The 24,728-nt window shown below is 42.8% G+C and overlaps 1 protein-coding gene across 2 annotated transcripts in view; it reads right to left on the reverse strand.

Moving 5' to 3' along the window:
* OXNAD1 (oxidoreductase NAD binding domain containing 1) overlaps positions 1–24,728 on the reverse strand; it is a 96,120-nt gene that overhangs the window by 18,514 nt on the left and 52,878 nt on the right. For both annotated transcript variants that reach the window (XM_040432316.1, XM_040432315.1), the window contains exons 7-8: positions 22,220–22,462; positions 4,174–4,282 (exon numbers count right to left, since the gene is read on the reverse strand). In XM_040432316.1, the coding sequence (XP_040288250.1) occupies positions 4,174–4,282; positions 22,220–22,462 (352 nt within the window). The remainder of the gene's footprint in view (positions 1–4,173; positions 4,283–22,219; positions 22,463–24,728) is intronic.

Below are 24,728 nucleotides of genomic sequence, written 5' to 3' on the forward strand. Positions count from 1 at the left end.
TCGTGTCTATGAGGGTAAAGATCAGACCCTGGAGCCGGTCGGTTGCCCTGACTACCTGGGGAGCAGTGGGAAGACAGTCTGGGACTTGGTGTCACCCTTATTTGGCAAGGGGTACCATCTTTATGTGGACAATTTTTACACAAGTGTGCCCCTCTTCAGGCATTTGTTTTTAGAACAGATTGGCTGCTGTGGCACCGCGCGACCTAGTCGCCGGGGCTTCCCCCAACGGCTCGTTACCACCCGTCTTGCAAGGGGGGAAAGGGCTGCCTTGTGTAACGAAGAACTGCTCGCGGTGAAATGGAGAGACAAGCGTGACCTTTACATGCTCTCCTCCATTCACGCAGACACGACAATCCAAATTGAACGAGCAACCCGTGTCATTGAAAAGCCCCTCTCGGTGGTCCTGAGAGGGGTGGACTTCAATAACCAGATGTTGGCTCCTTATTTACTTTCCCGCAGGACCAGACGCTGGTATAAATAGGTGTCTGTATATTTAATTCAATTGGCGATGTACAATAGTTTTGTTCTCTACAGTAAGGCTGGGAGAACAGGATCCTTCCTCAAATTTCAGGAAGAGATCATCGAGAACCTCCTGTATCCAGGAGGTTCCGTGGCCCCAACCACCAGTGTAGTGAGCCGTCTACACGAGCGACATTTCCCCAGTGTCGTTTCTGGTACCTCAACCCAAGCGCCACCCCGAAAAAAATGTTGTGTCTGTAGCAGGAGTGGAATAAGGCGTGACACCCGCTATTTCTGTCCTGACTGTCCTGACTGCCCTGACCACCCTGCCCTATGCTTAGGGGAGTGTTTCCGGAAGTACCACACACAGGTACACTTAGCATAGGGATTGCGTTACACAGGACAGGCACACAGGGCTGTTAGGGCCCTTTCACTCACAGCTGCTGCAAACCTCTCCTTTCACCTGGGACAAAGTGCGTAATGTACTTTGCCACATCTCTGGGCGATTTGCGCTTTGCACATTGTCCCATGGGGAAGGAGAGGTTTGTCCTATAAAGGTAAAAACAAAAAAACAAAAAAAAAAAAAAATCACCGGTAAGCAAAAAAGTTAATGTTCTGTTCAAAAAGTTAAATAAAGTTTATAAAAGTTAATGTTCCGTTCAAATGTTATATAAACAATGTTAATAAATTTATTGCGTTGCGGCCTGGTTTTTTCTTTTTTACCTTCTAGGTGGACCAACCGATGAACGAGCTGCAGCACTGATGTGCATTCTGACAGAAGCATTGCGCTGCTGTCAGATTACACAAAAGTCGTGTATGTGGCGCTGCAAGACGAGATTTCTCCTCTGCAGTAAAAAAGATACGTTTGCCGAGGCATATGAGCTGAGGGGCGGTGTTCATATGCTTTGGCAAACTCTTTGTATATATATATATATATAAAAAAAAAAAATAATCCCGGCAATGATTTATTCATCCACATCGATTGATGTGAATGGAGAAATCGGGTTTGCCAGGGCATACGAGCTAAGTGGGTTTGGATGTTGCGCAGAGCTCCTATGTCCTGGCAGACGCCTTTCCCCTCCTTTTTTTTTTTGGGCAGAGATTTTTTCATCCACATTGATCGATGCGAATGAAGAAATCTGTGCCGTTCATTTTTTCTTTCAGCCCAGAGGCTGAACGGAAAAAAAATCTCATTACCCGTATGCTCAATATAAGGAGAATAGCAGAAACTCCTAATGCTGGCCATACATGTAATGCTTGCGGAGACCCTCAAATGCCAGGGCAGTACAAACACCCCACAAATGACCCATTTTGGAAAGAAGACACCCCAAGGTATTCGCTGAGGGGCATATTGAGTCCATGAAAGATTGAAACTTTTGTCCCAAGTTACCGGAAAGGGAGACTTTGTGAGAAAAAAAAAATCAATTTCCGCTAATTTGCGCCAAAAAAAAAAAATCTTCTATGAACTCGCCATGCCCCTCATGGAATACCTTGGGGTGTTTTCTTTCCAAAATGGGGTCACATGTGGGGTATTTATACTGCCCTGGCATTTTAGGGGCCCTAAAGCGTGAGAAGAAGTCTGGAATCCAAATGTCTAAAAATGCCCTCCTAAAAGGAATTTGGGCCCCTTTGCCCACCTAGCCTGCAAAAAAGTGTCACACATGTTGTATCGCCGTACTCAGGAGTAGTAGGGCAATGTGTTTTGGGGTGTCTTTTTACATATACCCATGCTGGGTGAGAGAAATATCTCTCTAAAAGTCAACTTTTCCCATTTTTTGAGAGATATTTCTCTCACCCAGCATGGGTATATGTAAAAATACACCCCAAAACACATTGCCCTACTTCTTCTTAGTACGGCGATACCACATGTGACACTTTTTTGCAGCCTAGGTGGGCAAAGGGGCCCAAATTCTAAAGAGCACCTTTAGGATTTCACAGGGCATTTTTAACACATTTGGATTTCAAACTACTTCTCACGCATTAGGGCCCCTAAAATGCCAGGGCAGTATAAATACCCCACAAGTGACCCCATTTTGGAAAGAAGACACCCCAAGGTATTCCGTGAGGGGCATGGCGAGTTCCTATAATTTTTTATTTTTTGGCACAAGTTAGCGGAAAATGATGATTTATTTATTTATCTATTTTTTTCTTCCAAAGTCTCATATTCCACTAACTTGTGACAAAAAATAAAAACTTCCATGAACTCACCATGCCCATCACGGAATACCTTAGGGTGTCTTCTTTCCAAAATGGGGTCACTTGTGGGGTATTTATACTGCCCTGGCATTTTAGGGGCCCTAATGCGTGAGAAGAAGTCTGGAATCCAAATGTGTTAAAAATGCCCTGTGAAATCCTAAAGGTGCTCTTTAGAATTTGGGCCCCTTTGCCTACCTAGCCTGCAAAAAAGTGTCACATATGTGGTATCGCCGTACTCAGGAGAAGTAGGGCAATGTGTTTTGGGGTGTCTTTTTACATATACCCATGCTGGGTGAGATAAATATCTCTCTAAATGTCAACTTTTCCCATTGTTTTATACAAAGTTGTCATTTTAGAGAGATATTTCTCTCACTCAGCATGGGTATATGTAAAAAGACACCCCAAAACACATTGCCCTACTTCTCCTGAGTACGGCGATACCACATGTGTGACACTTTTTTGCAGCCTAGGTGCGCAAAGGGGCCCAAATTCTAAAGAGCACCTTTAGGATTTCACAGGGCATTTTTTACACATTTGGAATTCAAACTACTTACCACACATTAAGTCCCCTAAAATGCCAGGGCAGTATAACTACGAGACTTTGTAAGAAAAAAAAAAAAAAAAAAATAATCATTTTCCGCTAACTTGTGACAAAAAATAAAAAGTTCTATGATCTCACTATGCCCATCAGTGAATACCTTAGGGTGTCTACTTTCCGAAATGGGGTCATTTGTGTGGTGTTTTTACTGTCTGGCCATTGTAGAACCTCAGGAAACATGACAGGTGATGCGGAAATTCACATTTTTGTACCATAGTTTGTAAACGCTATAACTTTTGCGCAAACCAATAAATATACACTTATTGCATTTTTTTTTTATCAAAGACATGTAGAACAATAAATTTTGAGAAAAATTTATATATAAATGTAGTTTTATTTGAAAAAAATTACAACTGAAAGTGAAAAATGTCATTTTTTTGCCAAAAAATCTGTAAATTTCAATTAATAACAAAAAAAGTAAAAAATGTCAGCAGCAATGAAATACCACCAAATGAAAGCTATTAGTGAGAAGAAAAGGAGGTAAAATTCATTTGGGTGATAAGTTGCATGACCGAGCAATAAACAGTGAAAGTAGTGTAGTGCAGAATTGTAAAAAGTGGTCTGGTCATTAAGGGTGTTTAAGCTAGGGGAGCTGAGGTGGTTAAATAAAATCTCCCGAAAAACTCATTTCCATGGAGTCCGAATTTTGCTACGGCACATTAAATACATGAATGTGGTTTTCACTCTGTGACACACTGCTTATTTAAAGGATTCTACATGGATATCTTAAAGATGCATTTCTTCTGGAGGATAAATGAAGTCTCTTCTCTGTGTTTTAAGCTAAAAATAATCAGAATAAGTCAAACACAAACTGTGTCTCAACATTTCATAACTTAAGTGGCCTCTGCATTCCCAGATATTGTGTTCCAACAATTCATGACGGATATTTGAACTATGTCCAGCCATACGGACTTACTCACCAGTGATAAACGGCTGAAGTTCTGTACAGACGGGTGAACTCTGTTGCGTGACATGAAAGCTGCATGTTATTTTTCCCGGAAAGCTGTGCATCAAATCAAGAATGTTTTTCTGAAAGATATGAAAAGACAAATGCAGAAAATCATTACTTTAGGGAATAAGACCAGGGAGAAAAATAGTTTACTGCTATTTTCATTACCTTTTTAAATGTAGGACTCATCTAAAATAGGTATGGCTACCTATAACTTATACGAGAACCACCACACACACTAATGGACACTCAGGAACCTATGTGAATATATTACAAGACTGCTCGATGACCTGTAGCCTTGCATCCCATTACTCACATGCCTCCAAGCTAAGAAAGGTCTCAAAAGGAATATAGTTGATTAGGAAATGCTGGAGGGGTGTGGGTCCAGTAAAGTTCAGAAATCAGCGAGAAACCTTCAGGTTCTACACCTTTGGCACACTCCATCAGCACAGAAGATATAGTAAAATATTATTACAGTCCTGCCAGGATTAGGGAACTCTGGAGTTATTCGCTTAACCTCTTTTTCTTATGTATTCCGCATCAATTGTAGCTGGGATAGGCCCCCATATCCCAGCTACACTGGGACAGTGCTGAGATAGGCCCCCATATCCCAGCTACACTGGGACAGTGCTGAGATATGCCCCCACTGTCTCGTAAACTGAGCTTTGAAAGTCACGTAGGGCGCACTGCTCATGAGTTGCCACCCTCCATTTCTATGGGGCCCCCAAAAATTAGCTGAGCACTGGCTATTTCCGTGGGCCCCACATAAATGAATGGGAGCATTCATTGCTAAGTGGCTAACGGAAATAGCCAGTGCTCAGCTATTTTCAACGGCCCCATAGAAATGGACGGTGGTCGTGCACGTGGCGTGCCCCTACATGACTTTCAAGGCTCCGTTTATGAGATGGGTGCCCCCATTGTCTCAGATAGGAATACCCCTTTAAGGGATTAGAAAATCATGGCGGCATTCTTCCAGAAACAGTGCAACATATGTCCGTGGGTTATTTCTGGTATTGGACCGAAATGCAGCACCGCACACAACCTATACACAAGTGTGGCACTGCTTTTGGAAGAAAGCAGCCATGTTTGTTTTTTCTGCACAACTCTTAATTCTGTAAAATTGTTTATTGGTCATGTTTAATCATGTGATCCCAGTACTATGACCAATAGAGTCTCTTTTATTTAACTTTTTTTTATGAATGGATTGGGCTCGTCTATATATTGGTTAGTGTTCAGCATCTGATCTTTCTATTATGCCCAATAGAGGGTGGCAGCGCAGGTGTGGCTTGCTCTCCACTCACTTCGGGGCCCCGTTCTTGAGATAGGAGAGGTCCCCAGAAATGGGACCTACACCTATCAGACAATGATACACCATAAATGTCCCCGATGGTAATACCTAGAGACGAGCAAAATTGTGAAAAGTTTAATTCGGCTGCTTTGACGAATTTTTTCAAGCAGGACGGCTGCGGCCGGCCCGTCATGAGCAAACGGAGTAGGTAAGTATGATTTTTTATTATTGTTTTTTTTTACACTATTTCAGGTTAAGTCGATTTGCTACCACGAGGAATTTCTGGTTCGTGGCAAATCAAATTTATCCTGAAATTTGGATCGAAGTCCACTTCATGGACTTCGATTCGCTCAACATTAGTAACACCCCTTTAATGGCCATTGAGCAACATCCATTGCCCAAAATAGTTATACAGCTTTCTAATCTACTACTTGCATTATTTCTTTTTTTCCCTTTCATTACTGTATTTCCAGGGCATAAAATCAGTACTGGTGATGTGATGGACATACAGATGCTGAATACAGTTATCAGAGCTGTATCCGGTAACGAGCCTTGCACCTCTGTGACCATCACATGACCTGGACAGCTATTTTATGCACTGGGGTTAAATACAAGAGGTTCTTACTGAACCGATGTGTCATTTTGTGGGAAAAGATTCGGTATAACTTGTAATGTATTCATTTTAAGAGTCACATCTCCTGTTTTAGTAAATACTTGTATTCCCCAAGTAATAACAATTTTTTATGTTTATGGATAAAGGTACAGATGGAAGTTACCAATAGGGGGTGTGTCCCTTCACAGTCTGGCATTGTCCAATCAGAGCTGCCAGTGAGAGACTATACAGAGATACACCCCCAACTGGACCACCCATTTGTACCTTTATCCATAAACATCTAGTAGGTATCAGAGAGGAACAGCACAGAGCCATAAGAATAGATGCTGCAGAATGGTTATTACATGGGCAACGCAAGTAGTTACTAAAAAACGTGTCGGGGCAATGTTAGGTCCTCTTTAAATCTCTGCTTGTTCTGGGCTTTTGAGTCAGGAAGTCGGTCCTATGAGTGACAGACAGCTATCTCTGTATGCACAGTGAAAGAGAGAAGGCTGTCAATCACTGATAGGACCGCCCACAGGACTCCTAAGCCCAGAATGAGCAGAGATTTAAATCAATGACTTACAAGTCATACTGAATCTTTTCCTATATAATATATCAATCTGCTCAGCTTATCCCGCTCTACAACATGCCGCCGGCAGATTGCGCTGCATTTGCATTATCACAGATTACCTTTAAAATTAGTTTCGTCACCATGGTGACTCCCCAATACTTTAAAACTAAAATTTTAACAAACGCCAGCCAATGGACAGTCTCTTTAAGAAAGTCTGTACACAAACATGAGACCAAGAAAAACAAGCGTTCAGAGCGCAGGAGCACAGCTGGAATGTGGGAAAAGGTTGTGTATTGAAAAATCTGTAATTATCTTCTATTTGCACAACGTCCTCATATTCTGCTGTAGCGTGCGGACTTGTGTACGTTTTTACTACAGACTAGCTGTGTCAAATGTAATGTGGCCTGCAAAAAATGGCTAAATGTACACACACTGCACTCGATTTACCTCACCGGGTACCATGTGGAAAGGGAACAATTGCATTTCGAAAGCATTTATGCCGTTGATTTCCTCTCGCGTGCAGCTGTGAAGGTGGCAGAGGCGAAACCATTTCCACTCAAATTGAATGTAGGCAACAAATGAGCTGCAGAAAACTGTTTGTAGGCTTTTGTTCACACCATTTATTCCAGGCATAGCTTCTCCCTATCCCACTGGGCAGTACTTCCACTCACAATAAAGCTTTAGTCGATAATGAACCCTGGCAGGCCATTGTTTACCGCCTCTAATGCAGGCTTCTAAATAGGAGGAATAAATGGCTGACTAGGAAATGTTGTTTCATGTCATTTCACATTCTGCTTCAGAGTTATTTGTTAATGTCTTCAACGTCACAAATCAGAACTACGGGCAAAAATTGTGGTGGCACCTCCAAGAACGTTCGGTAACAAAGGTAATCAAAGAACGTGGGGTGGTTTAGTAGAAACGCAACATCCAAGTGAGGGAATATTAAGAAAAGAAAGATTGTTTGCAATCCACATCTGCGTTAACAGTTCTCCGGCAGGCTGTTCTATGGCGTTCGCTGGATCCGGCATTGCCAGATGTTACCGCAATGCCCGGCGACCACCATAGGATATGGCGGAGATCTAGTCGCTACTCGGCAAATATGTCGGGATTTGGCTAGACAAAACCTGTTGCGTGCAGCCTGCTGGAGCTAATGACTATTGTAAATACTTGTAGTAACCTTGTGGCACTCCGCTTGGTCTGCTTAGAGTAGGGTTCACACCGAGTTAGTAATAAAATAGAAAAGAACTCCAGCACTTGTGTAGAATAGGCAGGATTTATTGGATAGGCGGCTGTACAAATCGTGACGTTTCGGGCGACAAGGATGAGCACATGACCTTAAAGGGAACCTGTCATCAACTTTATGCCAACCGTACTGAGGGCAGTATAAAGTTGTGGCAGAAATGCTAATTTCAAAAGTAGGTGGTTGCCAAGAACCAGCATCATAATCATTGCAGCCCAGGCCTTGAAAAGAGTCAAATCTACCTGAGAAGAGTCATGGTTATTCATGAATTCCTGCCCACCTGCTGATGACTGACCGTCTTCTACTTAGTTTCCTCCCTTTCTGTCTAGGAGAGAACTGACAATCATCAGCAGATCGGTGAGAGATCAGGAGATTATGTATAACCAGGACTCTTCTCAAGTAGATCTGACTCTTTTCAAGGCCTGGGCTGCAATAATTATGATGCTGGTTCTCAGCAACCGCTTACTTTTAGCTCATCAGTGACACACCGCTGACATCAGCATTTCTGTCACTAATTTATGTGGCCCTCAGTGAGGTCAGCATAAAGTTGATGACAGGTTCCCTTTAAGTGCTGTTGCATGCATTATACCATGGCGCATATCTCCCTACTTTTTACCTCTATCTTCAAGAGGCACCAGTTTGATAAAGAACTTGTCAGCTGAAATGTCGTGATTTGTACAGCCGCCTATGGAAAAAATATTGTACTGGAATTCTTTTCTATTTTATGACTCTCCTTGATGGTGGGCTCTCGAATCCTAGTATACGAATCTAAATAGAACTGAATCAAAATAGAACTCAATAAAAGATCTCAAATAAACCAAAAAGCAAATAATTATGGCCAGATAGTAACATGGGAGACAAACAGACACATAAAGAACACCTTCAAGAGCATAAGACTAAACAATGAATAAACGACAGACAACACAACAATAACACAAAAAAAGAAAAAAACGCATATACATGGAAAGACGCACAGAAAAAACCCATGTGCGGTTTCCAAGCAAAACTAGACACAATCCTAAAACTAAGATATTCACCATTTCCCTCTTTAAAGAAAAATGACCACTACTAACCTTATAGGGGTTTTTTAAATTTAAAATTTTTTAATTCCCAATTTTTATTATTAACATTCTAACTCTGTATTTTTACATATATATGTTATTCTTTTACTTACTTATTACTAGTTATTTTTTTAATCCACACACAAAAGATACCATCTAAGATAAAATATATATATCCAGATGTAAAAGTTATGCAATCAACAGACATACAAAACCTTTAAGCAAACTGAAACATAAGACTAAACAACAAAGACAATACAGCAGTAAGGGAAGAAAAAACGCATATATACAGAAAAAATGCGTGGAAAACGCACATGCGTTTTTTATAAAAATAGACATAATTATATGACTAAGATCATTGCCACTATCTTCAACGTAGAAATTCATCAACATTACCTTGTATGAAGACTAATTTTGTTTATTCTGTATATTTCTACTATATTTTACACCCCAATATATATATTTTTAGACTACTCAGACATAATTTTCAATACCAAATATCACATTTCCCAAAAAATCCTAAGTGAACAAACTCCGGACCGGGTTTTTGGTGGGCCTATTAATTAAGTGGGTATAAAAGAGGGCAGTCCATAAGGTTCAAACAAGGCCACTGAGGAAGAGGTTGGAGTACCTCGAAACGCGTCTGGCATCACCTGACACTACAGAGACTACCCACCAATACCCACAACATCACTGAAGGATTTTTTGTCATTATAAACAAAAGAAGATATAAAAAGGAAAAACTTAAAAAGCAGCGCAAGACAAAAGCGTCAGCCGATTGGCATATACAACACCACGTAACTGATCACGTGAGACGCCGACTCGGCCACACGAGGAGAAACAGTCCGCTTGGATTCATCTCCACAGACTACGCAGCGGTAGGAACCAGCCAACAGGGTGAGTACCGTCTAACTGCAGGGTGGGACGCCACCAGCAGTAGTGGAAACCTCATCACCAAAAGCTCACCATGCCGCATACTATTTATTCTGACTAACCAACTCTGCTGATGTAAATTATTTACACAAAGATTACAGTATAAACTGTCCATAACCTACATTGGACAAACATAAGATCCTACATCCTTTTTATCTCCTATCTCCTCTGGATATGAACTTGTTTTTACTCATCTTTGGTTTTACTCACCCTTTTTTCATTTCATCCCCTTCTTACAATACCCTTTTATGGTATCTCCACAATTTTTGTTTCATATATCATTAGAAGAACTTGGACATAATTCACCAGTTGGACTGTCGAAAGACATTTATGTTCAAAACCATATTTTACACCATTTTTTTTAGATGTGATATCGATATCTTAAATCGCAGTTTAATAAAATACCTAATTATACCTTTATAATAAATATATTTTATGTAGCAACCAGATAAGAGTGCCTGCCTATTTATTATTTTACACTATTGTAAAACTAGCCTTACTTTGCACAATGCTCATTTTACTGACCTGTCTATACGAGTCCCTGTGATATATTCCATAAAGCCTCAATAATCCTGGGCCATATTGAAGAAATCCAGCCATTCAGAGCTCAGAATGGCTGCACGGTACAAATACCGTGCCCTGCAAGAGCATTCAGCCCTCTATAAAGGCAAGAGATTGGTCTGGATTACAAAGGACAGTGAATACAGATGAAAATTACTTCCAAATAACTTGTGGACTGCAATTTTGTTCTTCTACCAACCTGGAGCAAATATACCAGGAAGAATGGGTGAAAATCACTGACAAAGTGTGTGCAAAACAGGTTGTAGTTTACCGCAACGGACCCAGAGAGCACAGAGAGATAGCGAGGCACGCTGGACCTGGCGGCTAAGGGGGCCCAAAGGCCCTCTGCCAGAAATTATGCCAACATAATAAATTCTCCCCCATACAAAGAGGGGGAAAAAAGATCAGGGTGGAATTCACACCATTTCTAAATCTGCAGCATGCTCATCATGGTGCGTATTTTCACTGGTTGCAACACAAAGGATGTAATCAACAAAATCCACATGGAACACAAAAATATTATGTCTGAAATCACCCCAAGAGTAGGCCACTTAAAAGGTAAGTGTTGTTGTTACATAAGTACTGGCGAGCCAGCTAATTCTTTACACCTTTTACATTGGCGAGCCAGCCAGGAGAAAATGAATATTGTTTATTAATACCGGACAGGAATATTAATTGTACATATTGTACCTTTTTACAGCCACACATGGCGAATCTGAAGCAGAAAATCTGCAGAAGTATCAGGCTGATATCTACTACTGCAAAAACTGCCAGGAATGGGCTGATTTTTTCAGCAGTGTTAATGCCAGAACCGCAGAGGGTTTTGTTGAGGGAAGTGTTGGATTTAAATATATATGTATGTATGCCCTTATATATATGCATATACTGTATATTGGCCCTTTTGCATGGGCCGGTCCAGGTGGTATGGGTGTATACATGGAGATGTATGTATGCCCCCTTGTCAGCATACATCTCTATGTATAATATATCCATATGCAGGTGGGCTTATTACTGCCCATTTATGATATTGTGTATATGTACATACATGTAGATGTGCCCCAAACATTTATATGGATGTATATACCCAAATGTGGGACCAGCATATGGATCTGTCCAGGTTGTGTGTATGTATATACATGTATACCTAAGTGTCCCCAGGTTGGGAGTTTATATATGTATATACTGATATGATCCCCAGGTTGTGTAGTATATGTATATGTGTATGTGTATATATTGGTCAGCCTAGTTCTGTTATGACGTAGGCGTGTGAGGTGCTATGTTGTGGCATCTGGGGGGATGCTCTCATTTACACCTTGGGCAGGAAGTCTTTTGATTCCTGAGCTAGCCTCGGGGGGGGGAGCTGATTCAGTTTAAGCATTCTGTCACACGCCCACGATGATGTCATCACCCTCCTGTTGAAGGAGGAGGGGGCTTCTTTTGGGCTATATTAGCTCAAGCAGGACAAAGGTGCGGCCTCTTGGAACTGGACTACAATCAGAGACACATGGGAACAGTTCCCTGAAGGAAGAGAGGCCACATGCCCCTGGAGATGGCCGAGTAACCCTTTCCCTCCAGACCCCTAATACTCCTGCCCTGATTTACCCCTATTCCACCGACCATCCCCTAACCCCGGCTGCTGAACTCCTGCAGCTTTAACCTCAGCCCTGTTCCCCTGACACCCCTGCAGTCTGCCCTGCAAGTCCCTGCAGAGCATTCCCTGTCCCTGCAGAGCCCTGACCATTAACCCCTTCACTGCATACTGCAGCATTAATCCCACAACCCTGTGTTCCTTGGCCTGCATGTAACCCCTTCTACCCCGTAGGGACAGCGAGTAGCCAGGCGGGTGGGTTACTGATATTTGTGTGAATGTAAGTGTATTATTGTAATTGTAGTTAGATCCTGGGGAGGACTTGGGACTGTGTTAGCGTAGTTAGGACCGAATTAGTGTGTTGTTATAGTGTGTTTACTTATATTGCTGTGTGCTGCTATAAATATATATATCTATTCCATTGATATAGATATATATAATTATAAGCAAATATTAGACTGTGACGTATATAGTGTGTTAATAAATACCTTTTATTTAAGCACAGTGTGTAGTCTTTTGTAGTAGTAAGGCGCCGCAGGTAGTTCAGTGTAGCGTAAGGTAATCAGTAGTGATTTGTTTATTTAGGCATAAATAGGCGGAGTCATCACTAGACGACTCATGCCTATTTATGATTAATTATTGAGATTTGCATAAATATCAATAATTAATATCCCCTTTAACAGGTTTCATGCTGCTTTCACCCTCTGCTGGCAAAGGTTTAAAGATGCAGGAAAACCCCATAGCATAACTTAACAAGCTGCTGATTTAAAAACCCACCCCACAACTCAGTTTATGTAAGTACATAAGAATGCAAGAAACTTTGTAATATATCTCATCATATAAAAATGTCTCCATTTCTTACTTAACAGCTATAACTCCCGTGCCCCCAAAATAACACTCTCTGCGGCAGAGAGACAGTCTGTCAGCTCACTCCTCCCTCCTTCACTCACCATAGACTTTGCGACCATTTAGCGCTACAAGACCCGGATTTTTGACTGCGGCTGCACAGCGTTTTTGGCTGCGACGAGAGTTGTGCGACAAAAGATCACAGTGCATCACTGACTGTATTGCAAGTAAAATCAGTGAATAGGGTTGTGTTGCAACCGACAAGTTGCTGGGACCCTCTCAAAAGGTCTGCTGGATTATTTGTGACTGTAGGGTCGCAGTAACTTGCAGGTCCCAAAGCCACCTCATTCATTTACATTGCTTGTGATACAGCAAGTGCTACACAGTAATACTTTGGGTTGGGTGTCGCTGTGTAGCCCCCGCCTTACACTTCGTATTTCAGGGACTGAATTATATCATATTACTGTGTGTCCATATACACATTGCAGATACTGCAGTCTAAAACTGCTATTTCCTCATGCAGTCAGATTTTCTAACAGATGGAGGGCCCAGATAGCCAGCACCAGGAACATTGTTGTCTTTCTTGTGCCTTGGCTTTGTACTGCACATCACAGAGGTATATTTATTCATGCATTGTGCCGAGATCTAAATAACGGCTGCCCATGTTGGATTTCTGTTGCTTAGCATTGGCATTAGCATTAATGAAAAACAAAGAGAGGGAGACATTCATTATTATTCTGTGATCTGTAAGGCTATATATCATAGTGTGCCAATACCATTGTTATTTTTATTTAAATGCTGAGAAGAGCAGATTTAGGGTACATCCATATGTATTTGGCTGAAATCTGCATCAAATTCTACAGCTTTTGTTGGGGATTTCGATGCCTAAATGCTGTGGATTTGCCACAGATTTTATCCTTTCTACTGCAAAAGGTGGATTCTATAATGGAAATCCGGAGGATAAACGGACGTGCTGTGGATTTAAAATCCACATTGCATGTCATGTGCGGACTTCATAGCAGATATTTTCCGCAGCATGTAGATGCGATATTTAGTAGTCTCATCCAGTCTGCTTTTGCTGTAAATGCTACAAATTTTCAGCATACAATTCTGCTGCAGAAAATCTGCAGTTTTACACCACCTGTGGCCGTACCCATAATATACGATTTCCTATGTTCAGTACGCTTACAAAACATGCAGGTTTAGACCTCATGCACACAAACGTAGGCTGTCGGTGCCAATATTGCGGACTGCAAATGGCCAGTCTGTAATATAGGGGCACTGGCTGTGTGCCCTCCGTATCACGGATGCGGACAGATTGACTTGAATGGGTCCCTGATCCGCACTGCAAAAAAAAATATAGGATATGTTCTACTTTATATATGCTGATTGCATATATAACAGGTAATGATATCATGATATAAAGTGGTTCATTAAGTAACATCTTTTTTAAAAAGGGAATCTGTCACCACCACCTATAGGCGGCTCTCTGAGGGCGACAAACCTGCTGATTGCAGCCTTCTGTTAGCATTTAAAGTGGTTGTGTCACACCAAGCACCTGGATCTGAATACTTTTGTAATTGCATGTGATTAAACATTTAGTATAGCCAGTGAGCTATTCAATAAAATGTATCTGTATAGCGCCACCTGCTGTTTGTTCTTTTCCTTATTTTTTTGTCCGTCTCACTAAGCTGGTCGCACATGCTCAGTTTAAATCTTCAACTGCCACCAGCCATATGTTCTGTTAGAAGCTGTGGCAGTTACAGCAAGAGAGCTGCAGCAGAAAGGGCACGTCCCCTCTAATCTATCAGAGCAATTGGAGCTTTGAATGTGAAGATCTCTGGATCCTTGTGATGTACAGGGCTGGTTCTAGCAAAGGTATTGTTATGTAATATGATATTTGTTTTTCATTTTTTACATCAATCACGGCATAACCCCTTTAAGTTGTTGCAGCGCTGTAGTTCTCCCAATGTTATGCACAAACAATGAGTTCTTGGTATTCATCAGTTGTGGGCTAACTCTACTATCCAGCTGCTGATTGACAGCTTGCTCCCTATTAATCAGGATTAAGGGCCTAATACACAGTAAGATTGTCCATAAATTAATTGGCTTATATAATCAAGCAGCTGACAAGCAGAAGAACAAGAAAAGGCTTGTTCATCGGCTGATGGGCATTTTTCACTAGGATGAACGATGCCCAATTTTAGGTGCTGCATGAAAGATACGATCTCCTGAAGAACAGGCATTTCTCATTCAGAGGGAGATCAGCGGCGCCTTTACACGAGACACTTCTCGAAGAAAAATGTCTGCGCAATCTGCAGCCTGTGTAAATGAGCTCTTACACAGATAATGGGTGCGAGATCATAAATGTGCGGCAAGATGGTCGAATGGAGTGATGGTGTGGCATGGCACCACTGAGAAATGCAGTACTGTACATGTGCGAGAAACTGAAGAAAGGGCTGAGAATGAGATCGATAAGGTCTGGGTAGTCACACGTGTGAGCAATTACAATGGAGAAGATACGAGGGAGGGAACTTGTAACCATCTGCCTGAATAAGTCTGCAGGACATTGAACTTGGTCAAACTCGGCTGACATTCCTGCATATAACAATAAAAACTGAATAATTTATCTCAGAAACAACTACAGGCAATCTTAATGGATCAGAAAGGTATGAGACATCTGGCACTGGCAGGCTTGCACTGCCTCAGCGGCTCCTTTGACTCTCCAGCTGGGTAATGTCCGGTAAGTTGTCGTCGTTTCTCATCCGTTACTATTTTGAACATTTTACACTTCTTGGTAGGATAAAATAGAAGATGAATAAAGCGCTGTCCTGCTTTACTTTCCAGGTCTCCACTGAGGGCAGCGATTGGCACAGGGGACACATTATCGTGCTGTGAGGCACCAGAAAGAACAGAGCTGCGGGGGGCCCAAAAAGTAAAATAAAAAAATAAAAAAATAAAGCCTTTTAGTGGCTGGGACTCCTTTTAACCAAAACAGAAGCAACAAGGCATTTCCATACTGAAATTCTTATTGATTGGACATACTACTACCACCAAATGACATAAAAGCCCTACTTTACAAAATTGGGTCCAAATGATCAGTTTAATTTTCTTTGGTATAAAAGTACATCTTCTAACAAAGAAAGTGAACTTACTAAAAATGCTATAGCTGGCACAAACCATGTCATACTAGATTACTAGGGTCTTGGGCATGTGTTAAAGGGGTTATGTCATGTACTAGTACATGACAATCTCTTTCTAACAAAGCTAGAACCAGACCTGCACCTCACATGGATCCAGAGATCTTCCCATTCACTGCCCAATTGCTTTTCTAGATAGTTTTTCATGCTGGCAGCTCAGGGGTGTGCCCTTTCTGCTGCAGCTCTCTCCCTGTAACTGTCACAGCTTCTAACAGAAGATATGGCTGGTGGCAGTTGAGGATTTAGGGCTCAGGCACATGGCCATTGACCGGCCCCCAAACAGCAGGTCCACAATACACGGGCACCGGCCATGTGCAACCCACATCACGGATACGGACCCATTCACTTGAATGGGTCTGCAATCCAGAAGGTTGGTGCGAAATGGAGGCACTCCGTGGTGCCTGAGCCCTTAGACTGAGTGTTTGCAACCACCTCAGTTAGGTGGCCAAGAAGTAAGGAAAACAACAAACAGCAGGTGGCGCTATACAGATACATTTTATTGAATAGCTTAGGCCTCTTTCACACTTGCGTTGTCCGGATCCGGCGTATACTCCACTTGCCGGAATTACACACCGGAAAAACGCAAATGTACTGAAAGCATTTGAAGACGGATCCGTCTTCAAAATGCTTTCAGTGTTACTATGGCAGCCAGGACGCTATTAAAGTCCTGGCTGCCATAGTAGTAGTGGGGAGCGGGGGAGCAGTATACTTACAGTCCGTGCGGCTCCCGGGGCGCTCCAGAATGACGTCAGAGCGCCCCATGCGCATGGATGACGTGCCATGCGATCACGTGATCCATGCGCTTGGGGCGCCCCGACGTCACTCTGGAGCGCCCCGGGAGCCGCACGGACGGTAAGTATGCTGCTTCCCCGCTCCCCACTACACTTTACTATGGCTGCCAGGACTTTAGCATCCCGGCAGCCATGGTAACCATTCAGAAAAAGCTAAACGTCGGATCCGGCAATGCGCCGAAACGACGTTTAGCTTAAGGCCGGATCCGGATCAATGCCTTTCAATGGGCATTAATTCCGGATCCGGCCTTGCGGCAAGTCTTCAGGATTTTTGGCCGGAGCAAAAAGCGCAGACTGAAAAAAAAAAAGGTGAAAAAAATAAATGTTGGATCTGTTTTTCCAGATGTCACCGGAAAGACGGATCCGACATTTTAATGCATTTGTAAGACTGATCAGGATCCTGTAACATAGTACATAAGGCCGAAAAAAGACATTTGTCCATCCAGTTCGGCCTGTTATCCTGCAAGTTGATCCAGAGGAAGGCAAAAAAAACCCTGTGAGGTAGAAGCCAATTTTCCTCACTTTAGGGGAATAAAAAATTCCTTCCCGACTCCAATCAGGCAATCCTAACTCCCAATCGGTCTTACAAATGCCATCAGTTGGCATACGTTTTGCCGGATCCGGCAGGCAGTTCCGGCAACAGAACTGCTTGCCGGATCACTCTGCCGCAAGTGTGAATGTAGCCTTAGTGGCATGGTGCCAAAGTTAAAAACAAAACAAAAAAACACTCCAGTGACTAGCCTCTGTCTCCACCGCTTTTGGTCCCTGCTGGACAGGAAGTGTTACATGCCATCTACATGGATAATCAATGGTCTCAGTGCTGACCTGTGCAGGAATGGAACATCCAGTCTGTCCTTCATTTGATCTCACCGCCTGATTGTCCCATCCCCTTAGAAAGAATGGCGTACCCATCTGAGTATTGAAGGCAGCGCTGGTCGTGTACACATTTAGGGGCACATTTATTAAGACGGACGTTTTAGACACCGACCCTGCGCTGGCAGTGGATTGCGCCAGTGGCGCTGGCCTCTACATAACTTCACCACCACTTCCCAATGTAAGACAGCTTCTGATCTGTCTTATGTTTAGACCATTTACTACAGGGAAAAGTCGCAGATTGCGGTGCAAATGACCTTTGCACCGCAATCTGCGCCAGAAATAGGCCTAATATAGGCATATTTCTGTTTAATAAATGACCCCCTTAGTGCTTGTTTTTTAAGCGGCATTCCGTGTGTTTGTCTGCTCATTTCTTAAGAAACAATAAAGTTCCTTCCCCAGAGGAGAGAACACGTGACCGTCAGACGGGACGTTAAACGCAGCACTCTTTCAGTCATTTCACCCTCAGACAGAACGGAGGTCAGAGGCAAAATTGAAAACAGAGTCTCAAGAGCAATTTTATCTATGATGCCAACACAAACACCACTGTATCTTTTTAAAGGGGTATTCCAGTTGGTTGACGTTATCCCCTGTCCACAGCCTCCCTGAAATGAAGGGAGTGGGCAGTCGCACATGCGTTCCGGAAATAATGTATTCGGCTATCTCCAGGGTGGTTGCAGGGGGTATGGGGCCCCCAGTTCTCGTGATCAGTGGGTGTCCCAGCAGTAGGACCCCCACCGATCTAATAGTTATCCCCTATCCTGTGGATAGGGGATAATGTCAACCAACCAGAATACCCCTTTAGCGGTAAAGTGTAACTTTCTGGTTGCTAACAGTCTGTATAATGATGCACATCTATAAGAAAACAAAAAATGAATGTCTTTTTTTATTTGTAATTTTGAAGCTGGAGTAAATATCTTGTGGCTTCTGAAGAGTAACACTTCAAATCTTAGAGGGGGATTCCTATCTTGGCCGAGATGGTAATAACCACAGTAGCACCAGCCGCTCTGGTGTCTCCATTAGCCCGGCCACACCTGACCGGTGCTGATCACCATGTCTGCCAGGAAAACCAAGATGGGAATAACACTTTAGGTTTACAGTGTCAGACATTTGTAGATATAAATTATAATAGAAAAACATTACACCGTAAATGACTAATTTCTAATAGTATAATACATCCATCCATTTGCAATGCTTTCCTTCCACATTAGCATCATGGAGTCTCTTTACAACCAAACACTAAGACAGTGTGAGAGATTCAGTGCATAACTAATCCCCAACAGTCACCCCATCCGGGATCTGGTGAGATTTCCTTAAAGGGAACCTGTCACCTGGATTTTGTGTACAGAGCTGAGGACATGGGTTGCTAGATGGCCGCTAGCACATCCGCAATACCCAGTCCCCATAGCTCTGTGTGCTTTTGTTGTGTATAAAAACAGATTTGATAGATATGCAAATTAACCTGAGCTGAGTCAGAGCTTGAAAATATGACTCTTCTCTGGTCACACAAGTTATGACTCATGTTAATTTGCATATGTATCAAATCTGTTTTTTTACACAATAAAAGCACACAGAGCTATGGGGACTGGGTATTGCGGATGTGCTAGCGGCCATCTAGCAACCAATGTCCTCAGCTCTATACCCAAAATCCCGGTGACAGGTTCCCTTTAATTTTGATGGCAGATGCATGCTGCACTACTCATCCTGTGAAAAGTGACGGAAATCCTGACAGAACCCCCTAAGGAGGCTCTAAACGCCAAAACATGGTGGCAAGCTACTTTTTATTAGTGCAGTGACAGCTGTAAAACAAAATTACCCTCTAAACAAAAGTAATCCCCTCTTTTCCCTACTGCAGATACACATCACTGCTCACTTAAGTACTCCTGCTTCTGCACTCGAGAAGATGACTCTCGGAGGAGGATGGCAGACATGCTCTGCTATTCCTCTACTCTACTATGGCATTCATATACTGTAGCAGCTGTACTTTTCTTTAGAGGCAAAAGATCCCAGTGCAAATAATGCACCCTAATGACCATTCTAAAAAAATGGCTTCTGCTCCCTTTGAAAACACTACTGAGGCTCTACCGGCTGTCTCTGCCATCATGTCCTCTCAAAATAAATCATTTAAAAACGTTGTAATCCTCTCTTCATCATTTTCTTCATCTGAACCGGATACCTCCATCTCTGTGTGTAACACAACCATCCTCCCTAGACATCAGCCTTACACTTAACTCAGATCTCTCCTTTCTTGCTCACCTTCAAACAATTGCCATATCCTGCCCCGACATCTAAAAAGCATTTCTCGTATTCGTGCCTACCTCAAAACTCACATTGCCAATATGCTAACCTAACCTCTAAATAATTTCAGTCCTCAAGCCATCAAGAATGCATTCTCCCCAATAATACCCTCTTATTTCTGTTTTGAGGACTTCTCTTGTGCTGCGCCACTTCTGTGGGATTTGCTGTCCAGTACCATTAGACCAGCTCCTAACACTCCTTTAAAGGGGGTTGTCTCATCATGAACAATGGGGGCAAATCGCTAGGATATGCCCCCATTGTCTTATAGGTGCGGGTCCCTCCGCTGGGACCCGCACCTATATCGAGAACGGAGCCCCCGCAAGGTGGTGGCTGGAGGACTCCAGTCTGGCCACCACCAAGCCGGCTCCCCACAGAAGTGAATGGAAGCGTACCGCACATGCGCGGCCCCCGCTCCCATTCATTTCTATGGTGCCGACGCAAATAGCCGAGCCAGCGCTCAGCTATTTTCGCTGGCCCCATAGAAAATGAATGGAGAGCTGCTGCGCATGCGGAATGCGACCTCCTTCACTTGCGGGGCTCCGTTCTCGATATAGGTGCGGGTCCCAGCGGTGGGACCCGCACCTATAAGACAATGGGGGCATTGACCAGTGTGTATGGAAGATAATTATATGACACTTACTGATATAGTCTTGTTGAAATTATGCACTGTTCTCTATACGCCCCCTTGTTTACAGGCTTTTCTGCTGTCCACACATATCCTGTCCATAAAATGGCTTCTGATGGAGGGTCATGTGACCAGGCAAATCACCTCCATGCGATGCCTCCTCCATTCAAGCACACGACACCTGCACTAAACTCCCAACAGTGCAAGTACAGAGGTCAGGCGTTGTGTATTTGGATGAAGGAGATATCACGTGGAGGTGACTTGTCTGCTCACATGACCTTCCATCAGCAACCATTTATGGACAGGACCTCTGTGTGGACAGCAGAAAAGACTTGGTAAAGAAGGGGGCATACCATATGAAATATAGAAAATAGGGCAGGATTTATTTCAACAAAGACTATATTAGTAAGGGTCATATAATCCTCTTACATACACGCAGGTCAACAATAACCAGATACTGGCCAACCTCTTTAAGTGTGCCGGGAAAACACATTTCTTCAAGGATGTCACATAACCATAGGCCATGATCCACACACAACCTGAACTGGCCACAAATACTTTCAGTCCATCCTGTCTTCAACTAACTAGCCGTCATGTCACATCTCTTGGGAGGGGGGGGAAGAGATTTATAATCATCTCCCTGCACCAGAAAAGTGGCGTAAAAAAGTCTCAAAAGCGTGCTTTTGCGTCTTTTTAAAAAAATAGTCACCAGTGGCTTTTCCAAAAGGGAGCGTGGCAAGTGCAGGAAAGGGGCATGGTCAGCCACGGTGACAAATTTATCTTCATTTACTGGTGCAAATATAGCCAGAAATCTATGGCGGCCCAGGCGAACGGACTGCCAGAGGATGTTACTAATTTATGACGAGGCAGAAAGAGCCGGTCTTGATAAATCTCCTCCACTGTATCTAGTTGTGCTGGATCAATTTACTAGCTAGTGATGGGTTCCCTTAGTGTAATAACATCATGTATCTATTGTGTCACTCCAACTATTTCACTTCGATTGGAAGCTCTTATGGGCAGGGACCTCACTCCTCTTGGCTCATTCTTTGCTCATTAATTTTGATTACTTGTCATGTGAGCGATGAGGTCTCATCCTAGGCCAGCGACATCGGTCACATGTCCTATGTGCAGCTCAGTCCTATTTGAATGAATGGGACTGGGCTGTAATACCATGTAGAGCCACTATACAATGTATGGCGCTGTGCTTGGTCAGCTTTGAGGAGGATGCAGCACTCACTGTGGTCTCCTCAAACAGCTGAACAGTTGGGGAGTAAGGAGTTAGACCAATCAGTTATTGATGACCTATCCTGAGGATAGATCATCAATACTGAACTCCCAGAAACCCCTTCAATAATATAAAACTATAAAATCCGTTATAGTTATAACCTCTTTGATTTGACAGAGAGTCATCACTTTGATATGTAGTTATTACACTTACTCATCATTGCAAAAAAATCTCTCAGGAAACTCTCACCGCTTTTGCTTTCTTTCTTTTTTCTTCATTATCGACTACAAAATGTGCTAGGAAGTTTATCAATAGAAATTACCTTGAATAGTAACTCGCTGGTGTTCTTGGCACAATAATAGAGCTTGACAGTCCCCATCTGGAAGCCTTTGCCCGTCGTCTCTAGGGCCTTGTGAAGGTCAGCAACATGTAAGAGTATTGAAAACAAGGGATTGATTCCTACTCCACCAGCTATTAGGACCAGATTCACAGGAGAGTCAGAGGCTTGAGGATCAAAGAAGAACTCTCCCCCCACTCGTAGAGCTACTTCTGAGCCCAGAGAACACTGTCATATAGAGAAAAAAAAAAGGGCAAAATAATGAAAACACAGTGAGCAAAGCAAACATAATACTTAGAACACACAAAAACTAACCAAAATGTACAGAACAACATTATACAGGTGAAAAATTAGAATATCGTGCAAAAGTACATTTATTTCAGTAATGCAACTTAAAATTAGAATATTGTGAAAAGCTTCAATATTTTAGGCTCAAAGTGTCCCACTCTAATCAGCTAATTAATCCATACCCCCCGAGGGTACCTGAGATTGTGACTTTGGGGTTTCATAAGGTGGAAGCCATAATCATCCAAATTATAACAAATAAAGGCTTGAAATATCTCGCAACTTAAAAGGTGAAGCTAATATATAAGATAGACTCATTACATGCAAAGCAATACTGAAATAAATGGACTTTGCACAATATTCTAATTTTTCAAGTTTCACCTGTATATACAATAAAAGGTAAAAATATAATGTTTTGTGCATGCACACCAGTAAATAACAAAGGGACACGTGTGCTCAATGTGTGCACTGATCTGATCAATAAAAGCCATCAGAAAAAAAGACATCCCCAATAGTGTTTTAAGTGAATGCACAATGAATAAACACCTATGCGGGCACAGAGAAATAAGCGTGGCATAAGTAGTTGACAGTCTTCAACGACTAATAATTATTTTCCCAGTTTCTTTTTTTCTACTGATCACTGCTTCAGATGCAAAATACGAGATCAATTCCAGGGATACACAATCTGTACCCTGTATGTGACAAACTGGCATGGCAGCAGTAAACACTTGGCAAAGCAGCTCATTGGCATGGCCGTGCTGGTTCCATGCTATTCTGAGCTTTGCTACTGCGCGGTTTGCCTGCTCCACCATACAAAACAAGGGTGTTTATTAATATGCATTACTGAATGTCTCGTGGAAGGAGCCAAATATCATACATAAAAGAATGATTTGATCTGAACAAAAATATCTAAAAGCTCTGCACGGAAAGAGAACACGGTCAGAATCGGAGCACTGAATGAATACTTATAGTCTATCTACCTTTTAGATGAACAGAATCCATACCCCTTGTCTAATCAGATCTAGTAAAGAATCTATAAGATGCTATATAAAAGGTTTTAACAAAGCTTAAGCTCAGAAGCTGCTCCTGCCTCCTCTGTGCTTCTTCATACCAAAAAGTCTGCACCGACAGGGCACACCTATGATGACATGAACCTTCAAGTACAGGCTGCTAATGGTATTTCAACAGGAAAATTGTACCGTTACTGCAGTGCACCTAATGGATTCTAGAAGGGTCGGCCATTTCTGAATACACTGTTATATAACCTATAATTGAGTATTATGAGGTATAAGAAATCCATTTTTAAATACCAGATTAGGGCAAACCGAGAGCCTACCTCGATTATTTTAGTAATTAAGTATTCTACCAATTAATCCAATGATTAATCGAGTACTCCAATAAGAAAAAAACTAATTAAAATAATGTTTTCTACAAAAACTCATCAGCCCCCTCCACCCAGTGCCATCAGTTGCTCCCCCCTAGTTCCCCCTCCAATGCAATTAGTTCCTCCAGCAGTGCCACCAGCTCCCCCCCCCAATGCCACCAGCTCCCCCCCCCCCTGCCACCAGCTCCCCCCCCCCCAATGCCAGCAGCTCCCCCCCCAATGCCACCAGCTCCACCCCCAATGCCACCAGCTCCACCCCCAATGCCACCAGCTCCCCCACTCCCCCTCCTAGCCATCAGTGCCCAGCTGCAGCGCCAATGAACTAAAACTAAAACCTTTCCTGTAGGGGTGAAGCCGACACTCCAGAGATCTTCCATCCTTTTCTTCACGCGCTCCACTGGGACCTAACATCACACAGCATCAGGGCATAGTGCGTGCTTACGTGCACTACGTCCTGAAGATGTGTGTATGTCAGGATCCAGTGCAGCGATGGGCGGGCAGGCGGGTGACCACGGAGCGTGAGTAATAGCAAGCTCTTCATGACTCCGTGGTCACATGGCACAAACGAATCATCGATGCAAAAAATTTGCATCGAGGATTTTTTTGTGTCGAGTAAATCGATTAATTCGAGTAATTGTTTCAGCCCTACTGAGAGGTGCACCTCATTCGAAAACCTCCATCAATGAGCTAAAAATGCACCCCCCTCTCTCTCTCTCTGTAGGATCCAGCACGTCCATGAAATAAAAGGAAGGCATACTCCTTTGCATATGAACCGTGTAATACTTCATTTCTCCTATGGTGACGCTGCAGGAGAATAGAACACAG

The sequence above is a fragment of the Bufo bufo genome, chromosome 5 (genome assembly GCF_905171765.1).
Source record: "Bufo bufo chromosome 5, aBufBuf1.1, whole genome shotgun sequence".
NCBI lineage: Eukaryota > Metazoa > Chordata > Amphibia > Anura > Bufonidae > Bufo > Bufo bufo.